Here is a 25,800-nt window from a genome sequence, read left to right on the forward strand (position 1 = left end):
ACGCTGTCTCAGAGGTCACTAGGGATGGCTCTGGGCCTATCAGCTGGTGTCTGCAACTAGAGATCCAAGCAATCCCTTCCAACTGGGATATTGTCCACCAGGGAGTTGTCTGGTACACCCGAGGTCTGCCAGCCGTCTTTTTGTTTGGCTGCCTCTCTTGGATGACACCCTTGAAAACTGGAATCCAAGTTACAAATGATATCTTTTAATTTATCTCAAATATCTGCTTGCTACTCTATTAAATTGGGGACATACAAACCCACCCCTGCCCCCCATTTCCTTGCTAGGATATATAAAACTTAAACTTCACCTTCCTCTCTCCACATCAAAGTGTAGCCAAGGCTAAAATGTTAAAATAAGTATGTTTTAATTTTTACCGTGCGCCTGGTAGGTGCCAAGCATGAGCATGTATCCATGAACCAGGCAGAGTTCTTACTCTCTTTCGCTTACATTTTGGTGTGTGGAAGAGGGAGAAACACAATAAAAAATAAATAAACTAGTAAGTAAGTGGCAAATTTCACCCAGTTGTTAAGTGCTATGAAGAAGATATGGTGGGGGAATATAGTTCATGGGGGCGGGTGAGAAAGTCTGAGACAGGAATGGGCTTGGAGTATGGGAGTGAGACAGAAGGCTTTGGTTAGGCCAGTGTATAAAGTGCGGTGTTTCTCACTACAACAGAAAAGTGCTCCAGTGTCTCTCAGTAAAGACAGAGAGAGAGAGAGAGAGAGAGAGAGAGGGAGAGAGAGAGAAATGTACTTCTCTGGCCTTGACATTCCTTTCATCTTATACCCACCACCCAAAAATTATTATAGATTAATCACATTAGCCTGAGAATGGGGACAGCTGTGTCAGATGGGCAGTGCTTCTAACACCACTTGTAAGTCATGGGAGGGATAGAAAGGTCTACACTGTTAGGTTAGAGGGGAAGCTTCAGGTCAGGCACAGCTAGAAATGAGACAGAGCACTGAGACGGTGTCTACCTGAGGACTTTGGGAAGAAGTGGGATTTGAAATGAACTTCAGAGTTACATGTCTAGATGAGCTTTATGGGAAGGAATAATGGGGCTTTTCCTACTAATAGGTTAAAAACAAAAAAAAGGTTCTAGTCACAGTTTGCAAACAAGGGACAGGGAGTGGGCTGTGAGCTGCATTGGAGAATGTAACAAAATAGCAGGGAGATGATGGAGTCCTATCAGTTGAAACAAAGCAGGTGGACCATGGCTATTTGAAACAAAGGAATGAAGTGGAAAATGAGGGACAGTCTCCATACAGTCAAGCCTGGGGAAATAAAACCTAGTTTTGAGGTACGAGTAAGGCATGCAGCAAGTGATCAAAACCCTGGACTCTTAGAAGTTTAACGTAGGTATTCTGTGTATATCTGGAAAGGATGTAGCAAAGTCTGTTTCATTCTGTGTACAGTTAAAATAAATTTACTGGGGAGCCTTTGATTCTTACATAGCAGCCTAAGCTAAACCTTTCACTTTCTTTCACATTAAGCCTTATCTTTTTTTCATCTTTTTTCATTTTACAGATCATATTGTTTGCTTCCCTTCCTTCCCAAACCATATCTAGGGTCCATCTGTTACAGCTGGAATGTTTATAGTGTAACTCAGTCAAAACCCATTCTTTCCTGAAATAATCCATAATTATTTCCTCTAACTACAGGATAAACCGATCCAGGGCCTGGTTTTCAGTTCTATAGGACTTGTCCAAGAAGCTATTTGTATTCATCTATCATGAAAGATCAAATTACATGCTAATATTCTGAAAGTAACACCCCGCCAGAAACCCTCCAGCAGCAGGGAAGTCTATATAAAACCTAGCCTTGGCAATTTGCACATTGCCAGTTCAGACAGAGTGTGGTGTTAAAAATATTTAACAGGTCATTTTGAACCGTAGAAAAGACCCTGACTTAACTTATATGGTATGATAACTTCGGTTTAACCTTTCTTTGCAGCTATTACTGACAGCCCATGTCTCATTTCACTCCTCCCAAAGGCCCAGGTAGTTTGGCACAAGCTGCCTTTGGGTTAGCTCATTGCCTTTTGAGCATAGAAGAGATGTGACTGTTCTTGTATTATCTAATCAGTTGCAGTGGCTGATTTTGGCCCTGCTTGGTGGCGGCTGATGTAAGTCTATTTTCCTTCAAAGTTTCATGTCTAGAATTTGCCTTGCTGGGCCTAACTTTGCCCCCAAATGTGTCTTACTAATTTCCATTTATTTTGAAGGGTGAGTTTACAAGAGAACTGAAGAGTAGGGATGGAAGATGGGAGCTAGAATCCACTGATGCACTATCGAAGAGACTTGTTTTTTTCTATGATGTCAACATCTTTTCTGGGGGCAGAGGGAGGGAGGAGATAATTGGAGATCACAGAGTAACATGAAATTGTTTAAGGTTAGAGAAATGGAAAGAAGTCATGATTGAATGGTATATTAAATAACCATGAGTAAAGATGTTCTTTAAGAGGGAAATCAAGATTTTCAGTTGAAGTTCAGAAGAATTGAGGCTTGAATAAAATGTTAAGGATGGTAGAGCTTGGTGGCTCCCACCTGTAATCCCAGAGCTTTGGGAGGCCGAGGCAGGGGGATTGATTAAGCCCAGGAGTTCGAGACCAGACTGAGAAACATGGTGGAACCCCACCTCTACCAAAAAATACAAAAAGAACTAGTCAGACATGGTGGCATGTGCCTGTAGTCCCCATTACTTGAGGGGCTGAGGCAGCAGGATCATTTGAGCTGAGGAGGTTGAGGCTGCAGTAAGCTGAGGCTGCACCACTGCACTCCAGCCTGGGCCATGGAGCAAGACCCTGCCTCAAAAAAACAAAAACAAAAACAAAACCCAAAAAACAAACAAACAGAAAACTGTTAAAGATGACAGAACAAGTTTGCTAAACTGTGGCTGGCTAGTTAAGTGAAAGTTGTGTAGAGTGGTGGTTGGTTAAGACCTGAATGCTGTGATCTGGGGGTTTGCGGTTTGACCTGTGTCCTTAGGCAAGTTTCTTCTACCTTCCTAGATGACTAAGAAAAAGCAGGTTTCCACAAATTGTTTTTCCGCATTGCCTCTGCCTTTTATATTAAAGAGAATTATTATATTTTCCTTATGGAAGGCATAGTACAGAACGCCTAAAGATACATAAAGAAAAAAACTGTCATAGGATCGTAGTGAGAACCCTTACCAATGGTGAGCAAGCATAGGTTAGAAAGTGTCTACACGTGGACAATGTAAAAGTCATTCAAAATAGGGGTGGGTGATTGTATGACCTGTCTTCCAAGATTCTTTCTAATTCACAGATTATTAGAAATTGAATTGAGAAGAGTATCAAGAATGTCCTTATTGAATGAAGGTAGTCACTAAAGTACATATTGAAGAATGAGTTTAGACCGTCAGACAAGATAAATGAACATTTTGTCAAATTTTCCAAGGGGAAAGAATTTTAGGGTTCATCTTATAACTTTTCTCTCATCCTCAATATTATAGTTAACAAAGTGTATGCTACTCGTAAGTCTAGTTTTCAGAAACATCCTTTATAGCTGTATTACAGATTAGCACTTAGATTGCCTAATATGGATTCTGAAAGTTGTATATAGAAGTGTATTATATTCTCAGTTATTCTGTGACCAATATCACAGTAATTTTTTGGGTAGTACATTGTGGGGTATCTGTGGCTTTACCTAGCTATAAAATTGTGATGAGCAAAAAAAGTGCCAAACTTGGTTTCAAGCCCACATATATTAGAAATTGAGCTAAATGCTAGCTCCTTAACTACGTACAATCTGATCTTCAAGTGGAATTTGAAAAATACCATGGGATTTGGAAAGTCATTTTGTACTGACCTGGTGATGTGTCTGTTTTTAGTAGAATATCATGGGAATGTTCTGTCTTCTAAGAAGGTAGGCCTGAGACATTGTAAGAAACAGTATCGATTTAAAGAGGGTACCTTAGTTAAGTCAGGAGGTCTCTAACCATTTTCTGAATAGCGATTTTTCTTGTGTCTGAAATATGAAAACCAGTTACTGGGGTAGAGGGTCTTATCCAAGAACAGAAGAAAGATGTGTATACATGAGAGGCACGGATTCATACTCTGAACACTTCAGATAATATTTTGCAGTCCTCAGTAGCCTGTGATTTTTCGGTTAGAGATTTTGGCATTACAGCCTTGCACAAGGATTTAGTTGAACCCAAGCAAGATAAGCAGCTGTGAGTACCTTCATACAAGTTTATATCCCATTTCAAAAGTATTTAGCTGTATACATAAAATATTATTCCAACATTAAAAAAAAGTTAATGCTTTCTTCCTTGACTGTTGGACTCGTTGATGTCTGTGATGTTAGAGAGGTTAATGAAATTTCTAAAACTGTAGAACAGTGTCATTTTTGTCAGGTATCTGGTAAGTGCTCAGTCTAAAGTATCTCGTACCATCTGATCATCTGATAGAGTACAAAGACTGAGGGTTTAAGGACTAAGTCAGTTATTCAAAGTGTTGTCCAAGAACTCCAAAGGCGCCTGAGACTTTCTCAGGGGTTTCACAAGGTCCTCCTTCTTCCAATGATATGGGTGATACTGGATTTTGTATATATACTGCAGCCAGTACATGATGTAACAGAATGAATGTAGATCATATATGAGAATCCAGCTGTCTTTTATTAAATCAGAGATTTTCAAAAAAGCAGGAAAACAGTGCCACTTTTCTCACAACATGTTTTTTTAAAAATACATCATAGCTCTTTTAAAATAAAAAAAAGGTAGTATGTTATTGTTATTTTATTATGAATAGAATATTTTTAAGATTCTGTTTAAATTTTTAACACTGTAAATATCAAGAGATGTAGCCTACATACACATGCTTCTCAGTAATTTTCAAGAGTTTAAAGAGATTCTGAGACCAAAAAAGTTTTAAAAATACTGGAGTAAGGCAATCCTAGAACTATTGAGTTATTGCCACTCCCATTTTCCACTATTAGTCTCTCTTTCTTGCCAACTTACATATGAAAACTCCTTAGCCAAAAATATTTGAGAGCAGGAGAGTCGAAATTTTACTTTTAAAAATGATATTTTCTTTTTGGTATATTTTAAAATTAAAAATAGATCCTTGGGACTTCAGGTTGAGATTTTAGCATATTGATGTTTCTTATAATTGAAATATAGTCAGGAAATACCAGAACATTCCCCTTTCTACATTCTTTTTTTCTTTCCTTTTGGGGGTGCTGTTTTTAATAGCTGAGTTTACTGGTCAGGAGAAGCACTGCAGACCCTGAACAAAATGGCAACCAGTAAGTTGACTTTTTTCCCAAAGATTTTTGGCAGATTTTGAGCTGTCTTTAAACACTGGAGACGGAATTAGTCCCTACTGTTTGAAGGTCTGAATTTATAATTCTTTTTCTGTCTTCTATTTATGAGCCTAAATTATTGTTTTAATTTTGTTCGCACAATGATAATCTGTTAATAGGTATTTGGGACGTGGGCTTTTGCTGGCTTTGTGACGTGGAAAATATGCCAGTGGTGATTGTTTCTTAGTTTTTTTTTTTTTAAATAGTAAAAGGAGTCTTGATTTTGAAGCTTGTTAACTGTTGACTTTTACTATTACTTTAGCTAAATTCTACAGATTAAAGTTATAGAGATGATAAATCTCTTAATCTTGCCATTCCTTTGCAGGTCTCTGTGTGTGTGTATCTGTGTGCATGGCAGGCAGGGGCTGCTGTTAATAATTCTTTAGAATTTAAACTTAAATTGAGCCGATTAATTCAGGAAAAATTCTAATTAAACTGTTATTAAATGTGCACCTACTTGGCTCTGGCAGTGATGAACAAGATAGACTATAGATTTTGCTCCCATGGAGTTTACAGTCTAGTGACAGAGACAGATGTTCAAAAGCACACACAGATATGAATACATAATTATTAATTAGGATGATTTGTATGAGTGAAACTTAAAGTGGTCTATAAGATTGAGCAGAGAGTATTTAAGGATTTAGACAGGCTTATAGAAAGTGGTAGCCTTTAGAGAAGCCATTGAGACTTACCGGATGAGTAGGAATTCAGTAGGTTGGGCCCTGAAAGAAGGGCCCAATCATAGGGAGCATCACGTAGAAATGTCCAGACATAGGCAGAAAGTGGCCTGGTGGGGGTGATAATAATGGATAGTGGGGACTGAGGAACTGCAGAATGATGGTGAGAGCGAAGGGGGCAATGAAGTTAGGTAAGTAGAGGGCCTAGAGTGCCTTACGTCTGTTCTGACGCTTGCCTTCCTCTCTAGCCTTCTTGGGTGTTCTCTGACTTTTTGTAACTCTTCCAGACCCTTTGTGTCCTGGCCATTCTTGCGTTTTTTTGGTCCTGAGGTTTGCCTTAAGTCCTCAGGACACACCATGCTTGCTCTGGCCACAGGCACCTCAATAGAAGTGCCTTTTCCCTTAAGTATTACCCTATCTGTGTCCTTTGTTTACCCTCTCCCACCACATTCCCAAAACATTTACCCTTTTCCTAGGACCTGTACTTATCCTTCTGATTCCTGATTCCTTTTCAGATGTTACCTCCCCAGGGAACCTCTGCACCCTCCAGAAAGTCTCAAGTTATTTTGTTTTGTTAACACGGTTATTTTAACTATGTTTCTTCCCAACTCTTAATTCAGTTTTTAATTATGCAATCTTTTGATGATTATTTGATTACCACCATAGACATATCTTGTAAGTGCCACGATAGCAAGGACCCTGTTTGTATTTGCCATTTTAGGTTTCTAATATGTAGCACATAGTAGGTTTTGAGTAGTTTTTGAATGCATTAATGCGTTAATGAAGGACTGGGAATTCAGATAAGACTGAGATAAGAAATAGTTTAGTTCAGCAATTTTCAATGGTTTGTGATGACATATCCCATAGAAAGTTTTTTGATGCACCCACAATATGTAAATTGGCTATACATTTTACATAAAATAAATAAGTACATATTATAAAACATTCATAAAATAGCAATTAAATAAGCATAAAATATTTAAGGTGTTGCCAATGGCAGTGGAATAATGTTATCATCAATGAAAGTCTCAAGCCACTCAGGATAATGTTTACTATCTATTACAGTAGTTGCAAATCCATTTTTCAAATGTTTTCAAATTTTGAATTTGGGGGGACTGTTTCTTGTCAGATTGAACTGAATATTACTACTTTTCTCTAGTAAAGTGGTTAAGGAAGAACCAGTAGAAATAAGTGATGTTAAGTTTACCGTTTTCTTACTCTTCTCTGGTGCTTGCATTAATAATATGTGCAATCTCTAGTTTCTTTAATGGTTTTAGAACACTTGCCATTTGGGAAGGCTCATTTCACTGTAAGTAGCCAATGTAACCTGTAATTCCACTTGAACGGACCTTCAAAACTACAAGTACGTGGTTGTACTCTATAAGCAAATCATGTCCACTCTAACGTTATGTAACTCGTAGTCTTTCTGTAAGATACCTCCTGTACTAGACTGTCATAGACAACTGAGATAGAGACCAGATTAAGTCTCAAGTTATTTTCTACTTTATTAGATTAAAACATTCTTATGAAAAAGCAGTTTAATAATTTCATTCCATAGCTCAATGAATGACCCTTGCTTGCTCCTTGGATGTGCGTACCTGTTTTGGAGATGAGTGGACCAGTGCTGAAGACTGCCCTAGACAGATGATTATGAGTCCATGCCGGGGGCTGAAACCACTGCTGAGGGAGAGGTTTTTCACCAAGGACTTACCTTTGAGCTGGAATCATGTATGACAGGAGGAGGCAATGGGGTTGGAGAGGGGTGGAGGAGGGGGCTCAGGGCAGTTCAAGCAGAGGGGAACAAAAAGCATATTCATGTCCAAAGGTACAGAGATGTGTTGAAGGAGTCACATTCTGGTTGTGAGGGGCCAAGATGAAGGATTTGTATGTCCCCAAAAGGACTCACTTATAGGAAATATCTTTGTGAACATGGAAATAACAAAAACAACAACAGTAGTAGGATCTTGTTCAAGTTTCATATGCTTTTAAAAATAGAAAAGAAAGGTACATAAAAATCCCCTTTACTTCCTCCCTTACCTTGCTTTTAGGAAAGGGATTGACTAAAATATAATTATGGAACCAAAGATAAATAAATTTAAGTGAAGGGTGGTAAGATATGATGGAGGTATGGATGGTAAGCAGACTGCCAGCCCAAAAAATTGATTTTTTTTAAAATTTTAAAAATAATTAAAAGCAAATAGAGATGGGGTCTCACCGTGTTGCCCAGGCTGGTCTCAAACTCCTGGGCTCAAGTGATCATCCCACCTCGGCCTCCGAAAGTGCTGGGATTACAACTGTGAGCCACTGCACCCAGCCTAAATAATTTGATTTTAAAGGTCAACACTCCAGACATGCTAGATAGCAATGGGCTTTCACTCTGGTTTAAAGCTGAAAGAGTACAAGCACACTAATCTATCATTAAAGAACTTTACCAGCTTTTTCTTTATTTTACCATCCAGAAAATTGCAGCTAACCAAACTCCCATCACATTCCTGATATTTCACATTATTCAAATGAAAAAGTTTTAAAAAAAATGTTTACATGATTTTAGTTGTTGTCTATCCTTGTTAAATTTGTTTAATGGAGAAATGCATTGCTTTGCCTTAGATGGGGTAAAAGTTTGTATTTTTTTGTTCTTTGTTTTTGCTTTAGGTCTGTATGTTGATGTAGGTTGCTCTACCTCCAGTCCTTTTAAAGGAGAAATGAGACTCTAGCATAGTAATTTGGCTTGAATTATTCAGTCGCTTAATCTTTAACATCGTGTTAAAATAGTCTATTCATGCTTCTCAGGGTTTTTAATTTAGTGCCAATTTTGCATTCAAATGGGGTAAGATAAAATTCAAACCTAAAATCTTTTGGAACGTGCCTCACTTTATAGCTGAAAATTTTTCGTTTCCTGATTGATTTCTTTGTAAGAGAGTAGACTCTGAGAAAGTACCCTTGAGTGACTGCCAGTTGGAAGTGAATATGACTAACTTTTTAAGGTGATATGTTTAGGTCCACATAAAAGGTATATGTTTAAATGTAGTAATACATAAGGCAATATATCTGAGGATGATTAGTAAGAAGGGCCTTGAGTAGCAGTTTGAAGGTGGTATGCTTAATTTAATTTGTCTTCCTGCAGTTGGATGTTTATGCTTTACTTACATCTCTTCTTTTCCCTTTACAGTTGGACAATGGTAGATGGAGTGATGATTCTTCCTGTGCTTATCATAATTGCTCTCCCCTCCCCTAGTATGGAAGGTAAGTGACTCACATCTTTTTGGGTTAAGATAAGTATACTGTGATTTTTTTTTTTTTGGCTTACTATAAATGACTTCTTAAGCCTATCAAAGTTAACACACTCTTTTTATAATAAATATTTGGTGATTATTGACTATTTTGAAGTGAAATTCTTATATACATTATATCTGAATATTTACATACACCTATTTTTAAAAAAATTCAACCTAATTTTCTACTTAAAATAAATATAGGACCAAGTGTGGTGGCTCACGCCTATAATCCCAGCACTTTGGGAGGTTGAGGCAGGTGGATCACCTGAGGTCAGGAGTTCGAGATCAGCCTGGGCAACATGGTGAAACCCTGTCTCTACTAAAAATGCAAAAATTGCTGGGCGCGGTGGCGGACACCTGTAATCCCAGCTACTTGGGAGGCTGAGGCAGGAGAATTGCTTGAATCTGGAAGGTGGAAGTTGCAGTGAGCCAAGATCGTGCCATTGAACTCCAGCCTGGGCAACAGAGTGAGACTCTGTCTCAACATAAATAAATAAATAATAAAGGAGAAATAAGAGAAAACTCTGTAATTAAGAATAAAACATATATTTAAACAAATGCGAGGCTGGGTGCAGTGGCTCATGCCTGTAATCCCAGCACTTTGGGAGGCCAATGCGGGTGGATCACTTGAGGTCAAGAGTTCGAGACCAACCTGGCCAACATGGTGAAACCCCATCTTTACTAAAGGTACAAAACTTAACTGAGTGTGGTGGTGTATACCTGTAATCCCAGATACTTGGGAGGCTGAGGTGGGAGGATTGCTTGAACTCAGGAGGCAGAGGTTGCAGTGAGCCGAAATCATATCACTGCACTACAGCCTGGGCAACAGAGCAAGACTCCACCTCAAACCCCCACCCCCCGTCCCCCTGAAAAAAAGCCCAAATGTGATATATTATAGTGTAGTTAGGCATGAGCCTACAAGAAGATATGATGAAGTAATACATGCTTGCACCTATATAGGTAATAATCTTCAACATCTTCGAAAATAGATTGGTACTGGTGTGTTATATTGGTGGCTTAGTTGTCATAAGTGGTCTCTTATCTTCAGTGATTGAATTTTCTGAATTGGTGAACAGATTTTGGTGGAATTAAAAAAACCCAGAACCGTTGGCCCTTGATTTATATATTAGTTATATTTTTGGAATATTTAGTATACATTAAGGCAGCGTGAGACATACATACTTTGTGTTTTTATGTATGACAGAGTTAGGTACTGGTTTCAGTTCTACAAAGATTATTCATGAAAATGAATGCTCAGTGGGATAGTTGATACTTGTGGGGCAAAGACTATGTCTTGGCCTATTTGGGATGTTATAACAAAAATGCCAGAAACTGGGTGGATCAAAAACTAAACATTTATTTCTCATAGTTCCGGAGGCTGGGAAGTCTAAGTTCAAGGTGCTGGCAGATTCAGTGTCTGGTAAGGGCTCCTTCCTCATAGAGGGCGCCTTCTCTGTGTTGTCTCATAGTGGAGGGGGCTAGCTAGCTCTCTGGGTTCTCTTTTATAGCAGCACAAATCTCAATCATGAGGGGTCTGCCCTCATGATCTAATCACCTCAAAAGGCCCTATTTCCTAATGCCCTCACCTTGGGAGTTATGATAGTGGCATGAATTTTGGGGAGACACAAACATTCAGGCCATAGAAGGCTAATTCTTAGTTGTGTGGCACCACCCAGGCATTTCAGTGCCTTTGGCGTCTCTGACCCTTGCTTACTTACTGTCATTACTCACTTTCCCATCCCCGCGTTTCCAAAAAGTTGCTCAGGGATGGTCCTGTCCTTGTTGAAAAGGACAAAATAGATAATCAAGAGAGAAAGATAGTAAAAGTTACTCATAATTCCCTTCGCTTACATGTAATTGCTTTTAACATGTTGGTATATATCTTTCTAGATACAGAAAGCCTAAACACTACTTTATTGCGCATTGAGCGCACCCACTTTATTTTACAAGTGTTCCTCCATAAAGTGTGGTGCTTACTGTAGGAATCTCGGCCTTGTTATGGTCACATGGGACAGTAAGACTAATGCCCCTGTTACAGGCTCTTCGGAGTGTAGTGGTCTTCTTTATATAATTGATGAGTTTCCAAGGAGGCATATAATTTGACAAGTTAGTATAGCCAACAGTGTGAAAAAATCAGTACTTAAAATATTACATCTATTTCATTATATATTAGGTTCATAATATTTGATCTGTTCCTATCTCCTTCCCATACTTAATGACATATATTATACTTCTCCATTGTCCTATATGGTAGCTGATAGTCACATACAGCATTTGAAATGTGGCTAATATGAGTGGAAATATGCTGTAAATGTAAGATACAAGCTGGAGTTTGAACACAATAAAAATTTGACCTGTTTTTTCCTACTGCTGTGATAAAACTTAGAATTACATTAGGTGGCTCACATTTTGTTTCTGTTGGCCAGTGCGATTATAGACCATTTTAGATACCTAGTTTATATTCCACTCTGAGCAGTGGTGTTAAAGATATTCCCATAGTATGGCAGTTGTGTCAGTTAGTGCCAAGAAGGTATGGGAGAAGGATCCTGAGTGGCAATGTTGAAGGAATTAATATGAGGAAATGGGCTTATACTAAAGCTGGGAGGATTTGATGAGCTAACAGTGGTTTTCAATTGGGGGTAATTTTATCCCCCAGGGGATACTTGACAATTGCTGGAGACATTTCTAACAGTCAAGTTTCTAGGATATTTTTACCTCTTTTAAATTGGTAAATAATACGATTATTACTTAAAAATCTAAGGAATGTTGAGAATTAAGTCCCTCCAAATTTCACTCTCTTCCTTAGTTACCATATCAATTCTGTATGATGTTTTTGTTGTTGCTATTTTGTTGTTGTTGTCGTGGTTTGAAACAGGGTCTCTTTCACCCAGGTTGGGGTGCAGTGGCATGATCTCAGCTCACTGCAACCTTCTCCCAGGCTCAAGTGATCCTCCCACATCAGCCTCCTGGGTAACTGCAACCACAGGCTTGTGCACCACAACTAGCTAATTGTTTTGTATTTTTGGTAGAGACGGAGTTTTGCTGTGTTGCCCAGGCTGGTCTCCAACTCCTGAGCTCAAGTGATCCACCCACCTTGGCCTCCCAAAGTGCTGAGATTATAGGCTTAAGCCATCTTGACTGGCCATCAATTCTGTATGATATTTTGCCTTTTATTTTTATTTTATTTTATTTTATTTTTTTTGAGGCAGAGCCTCACTCTGTCACCAGGGCTGGAGTGCAGTGGCACGATTCTGGCTTACTGTGGTCTCAACCTCGTGGGCTTAAGCAGTCCTCTTGCCTCAGCCTCCCAGGGCACCATGCCTAGCTAGTTTTTGTATTTTTTGTAGAGCTAGGGTCTCACTGTGTTGCCCAGGCTGGTCTCCCAACTCCTGGGCTCAAGCAATCCGCCTACCTCTATCTCCCAGTGTGGTGGGATTACAGGCGTGAGCCACCGCACCCTGCCTCTGTGGTATGAGGCAGTTCAGATGATATCATGGGTAGACCTGCGATGTGGGCAAGGTATAAAAAAAGAGAGAGGAAGAGACAGAGAAGTGGAAATGTAGTGTGAGGAGAGAAGGAGAGGTGGAGAGAGAATGGAGAAAAGAGTGGGGCAGAAAAAGGACAGTTATGGAGCAATGCTAATAACCATGCCATTGGTTGTTTTTTTCCCCTGCTTTCAGCTCTTAAGCTGTCCAAGAATCCAGCAAATAACCTCTTAATGCCACAATGAAGACATGTAAAACATGTAAAAGTTAGTTTAGGCTGAAGTGGAAATGGAAATAGATTGACACTTAAGGTTTTGCTATTTAATCTGTCACCACCACTAGGATGTTTACAAGTATGGAAAAGAGCATATCATCCTTTAATTGCAATGGATTTTTTTTCTTTAAATAGAATATCCAGTGAGTGCTATAGCCTAGCATACTCTAATCATAATAGCCGTTGCCTTAGTGCCATCTTTCTTCTGTGACTCAGCTCCCTATTGTGCATTTGTGTGTGTGTGTGTGTGTGTGTGTGTGTGTGTGTGCTCTATGGAAGGCATTTTGTTTTTATATATTTAATAGGAAAATTTTAAAAACCAAAGAGAAACCCTATTTATAATACACTCTAGTATCCTCAACATTAGTTAAAAAGCAAATATTAAGTACAAATGCTTAACCAAAAGAGGTAAATAATGGGGCCGATAACAAAAATATGTAATATCTCTGTAGCTTGTTTACTGCTGAGTGAGCTTTAGACTACTAAGCTTAAAAGGAAATAGACCCATATTTGATGTTTATAGAACAGCTAAGGCATTTTATTAATTATGCTTTAATGAAGCTAGATTACATTCTTGGGACATAAATAAAAGTCATAGAGATTTTGTTCTAATACATTTTGTTGGGTAGTGTACTCTTCTTAGTTTATGAAAATAAAAAACCTTTTACCCCTTTGTCTCTCAAATGTCTTATAAATATCGATTAGAAATAGTGGTAATATTTCAAATATTAGTTCCAAACAGTGATTTTTTTTTTTTTTTTTTTTTTTTGGTAGAGTTTGAGTGTACTTCAGAGTATTTCTCAAGTTCTATGGAATCCTAAATGCTGTGGGCAATAAAAGATTTTTTCACCACTTATATTTGGAAAATGCTTTCCAATATAACGACCTGTTTGATGATTATAGGTAATATTTAATGAGTGCTTAATACGCACCAGATGTTGGGCTAGCTTTCATGCATAATTTCCTATAATCCTCACAAGTGCCCTCATAAGATACATTTTTTTGGATGTGCTTTTGGATTGATTAAAGCTCTTGCTTAAGGTTACACAGCCAACAAAAGGCATCATATACTTTGACGAATGGTGTTCAAGACCTCCAGTCATTATCAGTCTTCTTCAAAATTTTGCATTTTTTTGGTGCCCTAAATTAGCTACATCCACATTGATATTATGTTTGGTGCATGTTAGAATCCAGCTGAATCCAGTCTGTTTGAGAGCGTGAGAAGAGAGTTTGTAATAGCAAATGATGAGGCCCCTTCACCTGGGGTTGTGTTTCTTACTTTTCTTGTCTCTCCTACCAGTAATCATTTTTCATATTCATTATATATACAACTCTAGCTGCAGGAAGAGTTTTATTTGCTCTCATAGAGAAGAGCACTTGAGTCCTAATTACCTGTATATCCTTCCCTTTCCTTCCCATTAATAAGACTAATCATGCTCTAATACTACTATTATACCACCAGGGTGAAGGCAGAACCTCCATGTTTGGCTTTTCTTTTGTACCTGTATGCATTTGCAGGTGAAGACTATGACACAATTACTTTAAAGGGAATATTGCTCCTTTGGAAATATTTCAAAGCTGAGACGACCCACATTTTATTAAATTTGTAAACCACAGTTAGATTTTATTATAGCAACGAAGGCCAGACTTACGCAGAATTTTTTCGCAAGAGATTTCGGCCTGTTCTAGAGAAGACTGCTAGGTACTAAATTATTTTCTGAGTTAACTTGATTTTAGTATTTCCAAAGCCATCACTACTCAGACTTTCCAGCCCCACTACCCAATGAGGGAAGGAAGGAGATAAATTCAATGGACTTTTTGTTAGGGTTACAAAGGTGCCCCTCTTTGCTACTGCGGGGGGGAAGAATAGAGTAAGCCTTTCTTTGATTTTCTCATTATTCGGGATTCAGGAAGTTCTTGAAGGGGTGAATGAATGTAAGAGAAATGTCTTAGTATTACATTTGTTTCTCTTCTTGTTACTATAATTTCTCTCTTGTTCAGAATAAAATCTTTTTCTTTGGCGTATCATCAAATGGAAGATGTTTTTAGGGAGAGAGATGACATATACTAAGCCATTCGCTACTACTGGGACTAGAATGTAAATATCTGATGAAGCATCATACTTTTAAGAAACTGCTTCTTTATTATCAAGTTTTCTTATTTTACAAAATGATCCTATACTAGTTGATGCAAGGCAAGCTGTGACAACGCATCCTTTCAGCCTTTCGTTCCTGGGAAGTGTTTGTTTCAGCCATGAGTAGTTAAACTAGTACCATATTCTTTTTTTTTTAGTGGACAGTAGAAGAGGGGTATGGATAGCAGTAGGGTGTGGGAGGATGCTAAACATTCATTCAAAGAAAGTCAAATATTGAACAGAGGAGAAAACAAATTCCACACCCAAGCTCATGAAATGATTTCCTTGTGGTCATCAGTGTGCAGTGCAGTCACTTCTAAGAGTCCCATTTTATAAAGACAGGTCTCCAGAGTGAGAGGATTAATGCCATCTCCTCTTTGTGGAAAAACTGGTAAAGCAGAAGGATTGTAGGCATGTCATATAGGCCGCTTTCACTCTTGAAAAGGAAAACACCAAGGAAAATAAAACACACTTAAAAATTAATTTATAACTCTTAAAACACTGCAAACTGTCCTGCGGAACTTTCCTCTGCAGCCCGGGATGACCTCAGTCAAGATTCCATACATAATGTTTTTTCCTAATAGCCATAGTGACTCAGAACTCATGTCATTCCAAGATAGTGTAAGACACAGGCGAGGTGGCTTTCAAACTTTTGACTGTGACTCACAGCAAGAAGCATTTTGGAGTAAGGCCCACTGCATGGATAGTGCCCACACACATCTGAAATGAAAATTTCATGAAACAGTAATTACTCTTACTATGTTTAATGTGCACCTATTCCTTGTCTTTTAAATTTTTATTCAGTTTTATTTCACTTAAAAAGACAGAAAGAAACCTTGTTTTAAACTACTAACTTGATTTTGCTACCCAATAGTGGGTCCTACCCCATACTGAAATTAAAAAAGACAACACCAGTCTGCTTCAAGGGTTCACTGCGCAGGAGTTCCTACTGCCCTCATGTGACAGCTCTCACACCTGACTATAGGTCATCTGGCGTATTCCTCAACACAGCTGGTCTAGAACCTTTTATTTTTTCACAACTCCATGTAGCCTGACCATCCTTTCTCTCTAAGTCAGTGATTTGGCAGGAAGAGGGAAGTTTACATTTGCACCTTCTCAGCCTGGATCATAACACTGGAGCACCTGCGGCCTGATTCTCATCAGCTGAATCTGAGCCCGGCAAGCAGGGTGTTTCCTAGAGCCATGGTTAATGCTACATCTAATTCTTTGTTATGGGCTAGAACAGAACTTGGACTTTGCTGAGAATATGTATATGGGATGTGAGGAGGAGAGACGTGGGAAGAAGAGAAACAATAAAAGGAAGAATGAGAAATTCCTCTTGGGCACATGGTGGTGACATTCACCTTAAAAAACCTGCTGGTATATATATATACACACACACACGTACACACACACAACATTATATATACACACACACACACACACACACACACATATATATATATATATATTTTTTTTTTTTTTGAGGCGGAATCTCGCTATCACCCAGGCTGGAGTGCAGTGGCGCGATCTCAGCTCACTGCAAGCTCCGCCTCCCGGGTTCAGGCCATTTTCCTGCCTCAGCCTCCCGAGGGACCACAGGGACCCGCCACCACGCCTGGCCAATTTTTATATTTTGAGTAGAGATGGAGTTTCACCATGTTAACCAGGATAGTCTCAATCTCCTGACCTCGTGATCTGCCCACCTTGGCCTCCCAAAGTGCTGGGATTACAGGCATGAGCCACCATGCCTGGCTGCCAGTATTTTTTAAATTGGCAATTTGGGGGATTGGGGTGGGGATGGCTCCTTTGTTTTATTTCTTGCTGCATTTGCTTTGTCTTCTGAATTATGGTACCCGCACCAAAATAGTTTCAATTGAAAAACAACAGCAAAACAGAGATTCATTCAGAAAAGTTACAAAGAATGGATAGAAAAAAAATTACCAATAGTCCAGTTTAGAATTTGACTCCTCTGATATATGTATAATACTGCAGCATGCCATGTAGAGTTACAGTAATGACTTCTTTTTATCCTTAACTTCACGTCCCAGTTCATATGCTTCACAATTTCAGTTTTGCAAAGGATTAGGATCATGTTTGACATAGTGTGGACGGTCAGAGTCAAAGAATGTGTTCTGAAAGGAAGGCTTTGGCCATGCATAGAAATCAAGCCTTTCTCAGGAAAGAGACAAGGCCAAAACACCATTGTTAGTCATCTTCTGTTTTACTATGCCTTTGCGTATATTCTCCTTCACCTCTCTGTGCTTGTTGCTACCTGGTACTATGGAAACAATAATGGTACCCACCTTGTTGTGAGGAGTCATGAGACTACATGCCGGGTGCCCAGCACATAGTGAGCCCTAGAGTGTGAGAGGTCAGAATGTGGAGGTATTCATTGTTTTATCCCTCGTGTCTAAGACACTACCTGGTATGCAGTTGGTGCTCAATAAATATTTGACAAATGAATAATGTTGGCCACAATAATAATTATGGTAATAGAGAAAAGATAATATTATAAGAGACAGAGGGACTGATCTGGGCTGATCACATGTACTCTTTCAAATAATTTATGAGTTTGGGAAAAGTGAATCAGTTATAAGACAAACTTATATTCTTTTAGTCAATTTAAATTAACAGGAGTACCAGTTGACAACACTGGTAGGCACTGGTGATGTAAACATAAGCAAGAAGTGATTCCTGGTTCAAGAAGTCACAGTCCAGTTGGGTACAGCAAAGGTCACAGCATAGCATGAGGGGTATGGGCAGGAAAGGCCTGCATCCCACATGGAACTGGGTTTGGGGCCGGTGATGCATGGAAGCTGAGTTTTGAAGGATAAATAGCCATTAGACCAGCAGAGGAGGGACTAAGAAGGATGTTGCAGGCAGGGAAAGGGTGAATACCAGAGACGTGAGACCATGGGGGGGTCACCAAGTCATGAGACGGAATTAGGGTTGAGGGTTGAGACCTGCAAGCGTGGCAGAGCCTTATGCTAAGGTGTTTGTCTTCTATCCCGAAGGCAATGGAGAACTGTGGAGAGATTAAGTAGGTGCAGTTTGTGTGTTTTGAAAGAGTGGTGTGTGGTGAAAGTGGATCATAGAGTGTGGCAAGATGAGAAGTAAAGGGATGGGAAAAACTAATCCTCCTGCAGTTTAGGGACAGGCAGGCACACATACTCCATTTTCAAAGGCATCCCAACTGTAGCAACTAAATGGTGGCAAACAAAACAAAAACAAAGCCTTAGTGCAAAAGTAGAACTGTTACAGGTGTCTCACAAGTGATAACAACAACAGTGACAAAACAACAATCATCTAATAATAATGCTATTGCTAGTTTTATTATGAAAGCAGAAGCCAGAGCTGCTGACTTTCCTAGCAACTTTTGCAGGACATTTAAATCCCTCTAGCTGGCCCTTTGTTCCTGTGTTGCCATGGTGTGTCAATAAGCCCAGCTCAGAATAACCCAGGCAGTGAAATGAGAGGTACAACTTGCTCACTGGCATGTTGGCTGGCCAGGTTACACTGTTTTCATTGCTCCCGTCTTGGGAGGAGCACTGGGCAGCTGGTTGCCCTGGCAGCTGTGAAGGTATATGTCTCTTGGCTGCCCAGGGTTTGAAACAGAACCAAAACTTGCGTGCCTACTGAGCATGTGCAGCTCCCGACTGAGCTGATAGCAACTGAAAATAGCCCACTGAGCACCTGTCCCTTGTACACCAGCCCCTGGCTGACTGCCATTTAGGACAATGTGGACTGACTCAGTAGACAGGTGAGGTGCTGAGCAGATTTTAATGGTTCTTAGGAAGATCTTGGGAACTTTGGCCCTACTTGAAAGGAAGAAAAAAAAGCAGCAGGCTTCCGAGAAGTTCCATTTGTTGCTTCTGTGGTTAGTGGGTGTCCACACTGGCTATGTATATATAGTTTGTGCCTGAAGACTTCATATTGTTCTCCTTACAGCAGTTCAGTAAGCTAAGTAAGTTTTCTCTTGGAGGGAAAGGCTATCCTAAAAGTCTCCTGGGGGTAGCCATCCATGGTTTATACAGCCTCAGCTTTAGAAAGTTTTGGAGTTAACTATTTTGTTTCATTTTAGACCTGCTCTTTAATCCCCAGTGATTGTTAGTCAATTCTACAAGGTGTGTCTTTGCTACATTATTATTTCTCAGTAGTCCAAATGTTGGCACAAGTAGAATCACAGAATAGAATCCCAGCATGTCAGGAGCTGTCTGTTCCCTTTTGGGATTTCTTCCATTTCCTTCTGGACTTTAATCTCTTCAGTGAGCTTGCCATTGTTGGACAGACTTGGTGGCCAGTGTGGATGGAAGCAGGCTCTGGAAGGAAATGCTTCTGAAATGACTGGTGGCATTAAAGCTACTATTTAAAAGTGACCCTTTGTAGATACTTGGGTTATCTTTAGGCTGTCAGTGATCTGCAGCTACAGGAGCCAGAGGGAATCTGCGGAAACTCTTGCTTGTTGCTCTCGCCTGGATTTGTGTTTAGATATTCTTGCTCCCCGGCCAGTGGCCTCGTGACACATCTCAGACTTAGCTGGCTTTCTTCTGCCAAAGTCCAAGATTATTGTGGAAGCTGGGAATGATTTGCCATGGCACAGATTGAGGGGGAGGGATTGTGTGCTTGAAAAGCCAGTTCTGGTTCACAGCACTCAAATGGGATGCTTTCTGTTTCTACCTGGAGTGTAGGCACCTGGAGCCTTTCTGTGGGCCCAGGGGTACAAAAGAACAAACTCAAAATGACTCAAATGTAACGGTCTCATCGTGACTGTAAGATCTTTATTCTATGACTGATAAGCCAATTTTGTTCAATATGTTAAACCTGAGAATTAATGAATTGTTTTGGACCATATTAATTAGACTGATGGGGAAAGAAGACATGTAAAGCAAAGATCGAGTTATAACGGCTGGTATACAGAGGCACAGGCATGTCTTCCTGGGATTGAAGACTTGGGATTCCTTTCTTCATTAACCTTTCATGGAGTTCTGGACTTGGTAGGGCCTTGGGAAATAATGGGGAAATTGGAGGATAAGGAAGTAGCATTATCAGAGGCTTGGACTCTGCCCCAAGTTTTTACCCTTTTGACTTTTATTTTAAAATCGCTTTGACTTCATCTAGGATTAGAGGTAAATACAGTAGCCCCCTATTTATCAATGGGGAATACGTTCCAAGACTCCCAGTGGATGCCTGAAACCACAGATGGTATTGAACCTTATATATACTATATCTTTTCCTATGTCTAGGATAAAGTTTAATTTATGAATTAGGCACAGGAAGAGATTAACAATAATAACTTAAAGTAAAATAGAACAATTATAACAATAGTCCAGCATCACCACTCTTCTGCTTTGGGGCAGTTATTAAGTAAAGGAAGGGTTCCTTGAACGCAACCTGCAATACCATGGCAGTGGATCTGGTAACCGAGACAGCTGCTCAGTGACTAGCAGCAGGGTAGCATCTACAATGTCGGTACGCTGGACAAAGGGATGATCCATGTCCTGGGCAGGATGGAGCTGGACAACATGAGATTCCATCATGCTACTCAAAGAGCACACAACTGAAAACTTGGGAAATGTTCATTTCTGGAATTTTTTGCTAAGTATTTTTGGACTGTGGTTGATGGTAGGTAACTGAAATAGTGGAAAGTGCAATGGTGGATAAGGGAGGATAAGCGGGGACTACTGTAGTCTGGAAGTTACTTTGTTCCCTCTGTGCTTTTCTTTGGGGTAGGATAGGTTGTGGAGCTAGGAAGGGGAGTTTAACTAATTCAAGACATTTTCACCTTTAGCTGTGGGTGCCACAGTGCCTAAAGGTTGCATTTCAAGACTTGTTAAACAAATTGGAGCCCTGTATAACTTTTGAAGGGTTTGTCTCTGTGGTTTGAAAGCTTCCAGAAAGGCTGTAGGAGTGTGGTAGAGGCTTGCTGATGGCAACCAGAGCCAAGATTGGCAACCTTGGAGGAGGTCCAGTCCCTGAATCCCAGAGACAGAGGTAGAGTAGGATGCAAGGAGAGAGAAATCGAAGTGGAGAGCTAAGCACAAAAGCTACCTGTTGGTTCTTTCTCCACTGCTCTGTCTCACCTAGAGCCCATCGTTAAATGCTTCCTGTAAAACCAAAATTCTCAGTGTAGAGCCCAGGTGGGAAATCCTCACTGAAATGCCATATACTCTCTGGTTAGCCCGAGGAGGTGAGGGAAGCAATGAAAAGTGAGTCCTCAGAGTCAACACTTCTTCCTGTGGCTTGAACAGATCTTCCAGCCTGAGACATTCAATAGATGGAACCACATTCCTGGCTGTCTCCTAAGACTAAACAAGGAATGACTTCTGAAATATTTACAGTTCACTGGGATTTTCTTCCCTCTTCCTCCAGGTTATTCTATTCTCTGTTACTCTCCCTATCACTGGAGTTCCACTTAGACATGGCCATTAGTACATATGCTGAGGAGACAGTATTTTTTGGTTTTAAAGTGTTCCTCAGTAGGCAATTCCCAGTAGGCCTTGTAAGCCTTTGTTTCTCTGAAGCAGAGATTCAAGAAGTTTGAAGACAAAATGAAGAAAGGGGTCATTATTTTCTCCCATATTAAGGAGTTGTTTTACAGACATGCTGTATTTGTTAAAGCCAAGTCTTTGCAACATTCAGAGGATCATAAAAAGCATGGAAAAGACAGACCAATATTGTCTTAGGTCATTACCCCACAGTGTTCTTTCATTTGTTAGTCACTTGAACACAGGCTGTTTTTTGGCTTCTAAATAGAAGGTGTGGCTGCTGCAATAGGCTTAATTTACAGGGATTATTTCAGAGACAAGGAGTCAGCCCAGACACAAAATAAACAGATGGCACTTTTTTTTTTTTTTTTTTTTTTCCTCAGCTTCAGCAGTTCAAATGCAGGATGACTTAGGAATCCTTATCACCTTCAGCAGAGCAAGAAGGGGAAAATGATGTAATTCACTCTTCCCCACTCCCTACTGAAGGTGCCATTATTTCACTGATAGGGAAAAAATATGGCAGCGAAGACCAGGGAAAAATGACAGCAAGGAGCAGGGGCAGCTTTTTCTGTACTAGGCAGCCAAGTCCTGCACTGACCCCTCCAAGCTGACGAGTTGCAGGCATGTGTTGTGTTTTGATGATTCTAATCACCGTAGCCCAGAGTCCTCAAATCAACCATCCAGAGAAGGACCACCCACAGAGCCCAGCTGTTCTATTAATGTATTAAATAGTTCCTCAATTATTTTTAGGAACACTTGTATTTTACCTGTTTCTTTTAACTGACAAGCAAACAAAAAACCTACCACACCACAAAAAGTACTAATTTTCTATATTCGTGAGCCCAAGTAGGTGAACAGATGTGATGGTATGGCAAGCTCTTCTAGGAAGAAATGGTTTGCTCAGGCATGCCGGCTTGGTGACTAAGCCTTGCCTTAAGATCTGTGCTGACATTTAAAGACTTTATGGGCTCAGCCTGCTCTGAAAACCAGCATCAGGTCTGTCCCCACCTCTAAATCCTTTCTGTGAAGGGAAAATTCATTCTGAAGCAAATACTCATCAGGCCTGCACTCCTGCCAGCCACTGAGGCTGTTGTGGGGTATGTAATGAGCGGTGAGCAAAGTATTAATAGATGCAGCTCACCCTCATGGTGCTTACAATCTATAGGAAAGATGACATGTGAACAAAGGCTTCTCTGAGAAAGTAACATGTAAGGTGAAATCTGCACAGTAGATAGGCACTAACTGGGTGGAGAGGTGTTGGCTGGAGGGAGATAAGCATTCAACATAGAAGGAATTCCATGCTTAAAAGGACCTGAGATCCCTAAGGCCTTTTAAGAACATTCAGTAACTGAAGAGGAGGCTGAAGAGCATGCAGGGATCAGGTCAGCCAGCACTTGTAGGCCAGGTTAATGACTGGTCTCCACTTTTGAGCAGGCCAGGTTAATGACTGGTCTCCACTTTGAGTGTGATGGAAGCTGAGAGAGTCAGCCTTATGTACCTGAATGAATGGGAATGCCATTTCCTGTGGCAGGGAACACTGGAGGAAGAATACATCTGGAGTTCAAAATCATGGAAGTTTTTGTTATTGATATTCAATTTATATGCAATCTTATTTGAATGCCTCTATTTGCCTTCATAATTGCCGAAATACATTTTCTTCTTGACTTTACAACTTAACTAAGTGTCAGTCTCTTGGATAAGGGGAGAAAAATGATTTGAGTTCCCTAAATGAGTGTTTTATAATGAGAGATTATTTAGGCACTGGGTGTATTTTATCCCTGAGAGTATAGCCTGTCCTCTTGTCAGAGGATCAAATGCCCTTCACTAGGCATTCCAGACAGACCTTTGTGTTTCTGTCTTAGGAGCAGGCTTGCTGGCAATGATACCTAGCATTGCAAAATCCTTCTTAAAGCCTTTGTTTAATGCCAGAGATCGCAAATGCTTTCAGATTCTGGAGAGGTGCCAAACTGTGCTCCCGGATTAGGAGACGATGGAAGGACTCCTATAATCTATAAACCTCATATAAGCTTGCCATTTCAAATGAATGAATTGTTTAGAGTGTTGGAAGGAGTCCAGGGATGCTTGAGTTCCTTTTTTAGCTATACAAATTCTAAGCTATTGGACTTTTATAATTACAATCTAATTTCTGCATTATGATTTGTGCTACTTTGAGGTGAACTTGTAAAAAATTCAGCCTGTTCCTTTTGCTGCCCTCTAGGACAGATCATGGCCATGGGCCAGTTTACTTGTAGCATTTTCTTATTTGTCTTTTATGTCAAAGACATTTGCGGGAAATGTTGGTTTTTGTGCACCATTTAGAGTGATACTCAGTTTCAATGCCTTAAAGCATTGCAGAGTGCGTGACTGGGCAGGTGTGAAATAGGTAAGTCCACAGTGTTGTGATTGCTAAAGTCCCAGTTAAACATAAATGTGAATACTTTTATCATGAAATACAAGATTATACCAGACTGTGACAGTTTTTAAAAGTCCACGATGCTCTTTGGTCTGCCTCTTTCTCTGCCAGTCCAGCATTAGACTCGGAGGAGATATGCCCAGATGGTGAACTGAGTATCATCCAGAGCAGGACAAATCTTTTTAAAGAGCTGGCCATGGTGAACTCCTGGGATTCCCAGCCTGCACCGCTGGTTTGTGGAGCCAGCCCCGCATTCTCCCTGGTGGCACCGAGGCAGTCTCTGTTTGTGGTCAGAACTCCCTGCTGTTCCCAGCCAGCCCAGGCTGCGAGTGTTTTCACACGGCTCTGGCTCTGGTGATACAAAGGGCACGCAGTGCCAGCCATAACACTGAGTAATGCCGGGAGGTGCCTTCTAGAACAAACAATGTGGGTGAGCTCTGCAGAGAGGGAATACCTCTGGCTTGACATTTAAATTACTGAATTATTCAAATGAATGTCAATTAGGTGGAGTAGACTTTCTGCCTTCTGCCAGGGCACTTCCTGGATATTCGCAGAGGCGAGTGTAAAATACTTTACATCAGATACGGTGCTTCCTGTCAGTACTGTTGAAAATCAGTCACAGAATGTGATTATCTGTTCCTTGGTGTTCCTTGATGTGTGCTGTATTTATATCACAGTCTGAAAGATTAGGAGTCTACACACCCATACCTGTGGCTCTGAAAGGGGTTTTGTGATCATTCTCGAACCCCACCCCCACTCCCACACCAAATAAAATATCACAGGCCCACACATGTTATGCTTATTCCTAAATTTGACAAGACTGAAAAAGTGAGTCATGGGCATTTTGAGTCCTGCTGTCTTCCTTAGAATTGTGGATATCAAGATCCGAGAATGCTATTACTACCTTGCTTTTAACCTTCTTTGTTGACTTAGTAATTCTAGTTCAGAAAATACTTCCATCTACTCAACTCTGTCAGATGAAATTGCCAAAGTGACATGTAGCGAATGTGAATGTGTGCCTGCATGTGTGTTCACCTGTGTGGTCATTTTGTCATTCTTACGAATTTAGGGTCTTCATTTATATTTGGATATATATAAAAAATAAATACACGATGAAGGACTTTGCTAATTAGTTATGTGGGAATACACAAAGTAAGAAGATTGAATGGTGGATAAGGAACAAAATAGGAAAGAGAAGTTAGGGAAGGTTTTGTACTTCCCCGTTAGCTAACTGTTGGACTCAGCTCAGGGTTCTTTCATATCAGAGATTGAGTTAATTATTACATATCATTAACAGTTGTCTTTCCTTGCCTTTTTCCCCCGATTGTGGAGGGTAGGTTATAAAAACCCTGGTATTTGACATCTTACTGAAAAGAATCACCAACTTACAGGTAGTTAATCCCTGGTTGTCTACATGCAACTACAGGAAGTACATAAAGAATTTAAGGAGAGTGCTTAATAAACAGATGAATCCCTTTGGCTTAGTTTGTGACCCTGCAGGATTAAAGCCTAGGTATACCACGGAGTTAGGTATAGTGAGTGAATTTTACTGAAGGTGATATTCACTTGAGGCTGTCACATCTGGCAGAACTCTTTAGGTTATAGTACAAACGACTGTCAGGCTCCCTGCACAGCCTATCAAAAACTAGAGACCCTGGAAAAGCAGTGCCCCTTCTGCATCTGTGTACTTAGAATTTAGTTTGGGATGGAACTTTAAAAACAGAGTT

At 40.1% G+C, this 25,800-nt stretch overlaps 1 protein-coding gene across 3 annotated transcripts in view; it reads left to right on the forward strand.

Annotated features, from left to right (window-relative positions):
* ACVR1 (activin A receptor, type I) overlaps positions 1 to 25,800 on the forward strand; it is a 141,049-nt gene that overhangs the window by 65,232 nt on the left and 50,017 nt on the right. For all 3 annotated transcript variants that reach the window (XM_011991805.1, XM_011991816.1, XM_011991810.1), the window contains one exon: positions 9,174 to 9,247. In XM_011991805.1, coding sequence (XP_011847195.1) covers positions 9,181 to 9,247 — 67 coding nt within the window. In that variant the 5' untranslated portion in view covers positions 9,174 to 9,180. The remainder of the gene's footprint in view (positions 1 to 9,173; positions 9,248 to 25,800) is intronic.

The sequence above is a fragment of the Mandrillus leucophaeus genome, unplaced genomic scaffold, assembly GCF_000951045.1.
Source record: "Mandrillus leucophaeus isolate KB7577 unplaced genomic scaffold, Mleu.le_1.0 Scaffold110, whole genome shotgun sequence".
NCBI classification, from domain to species: domain Eukaryota; kingdom Metazoa; phylum Chordata; class Mammalia; order Primates; family Cercopithecidae; genus Mandrillus; species Mandrillus leucophaeus.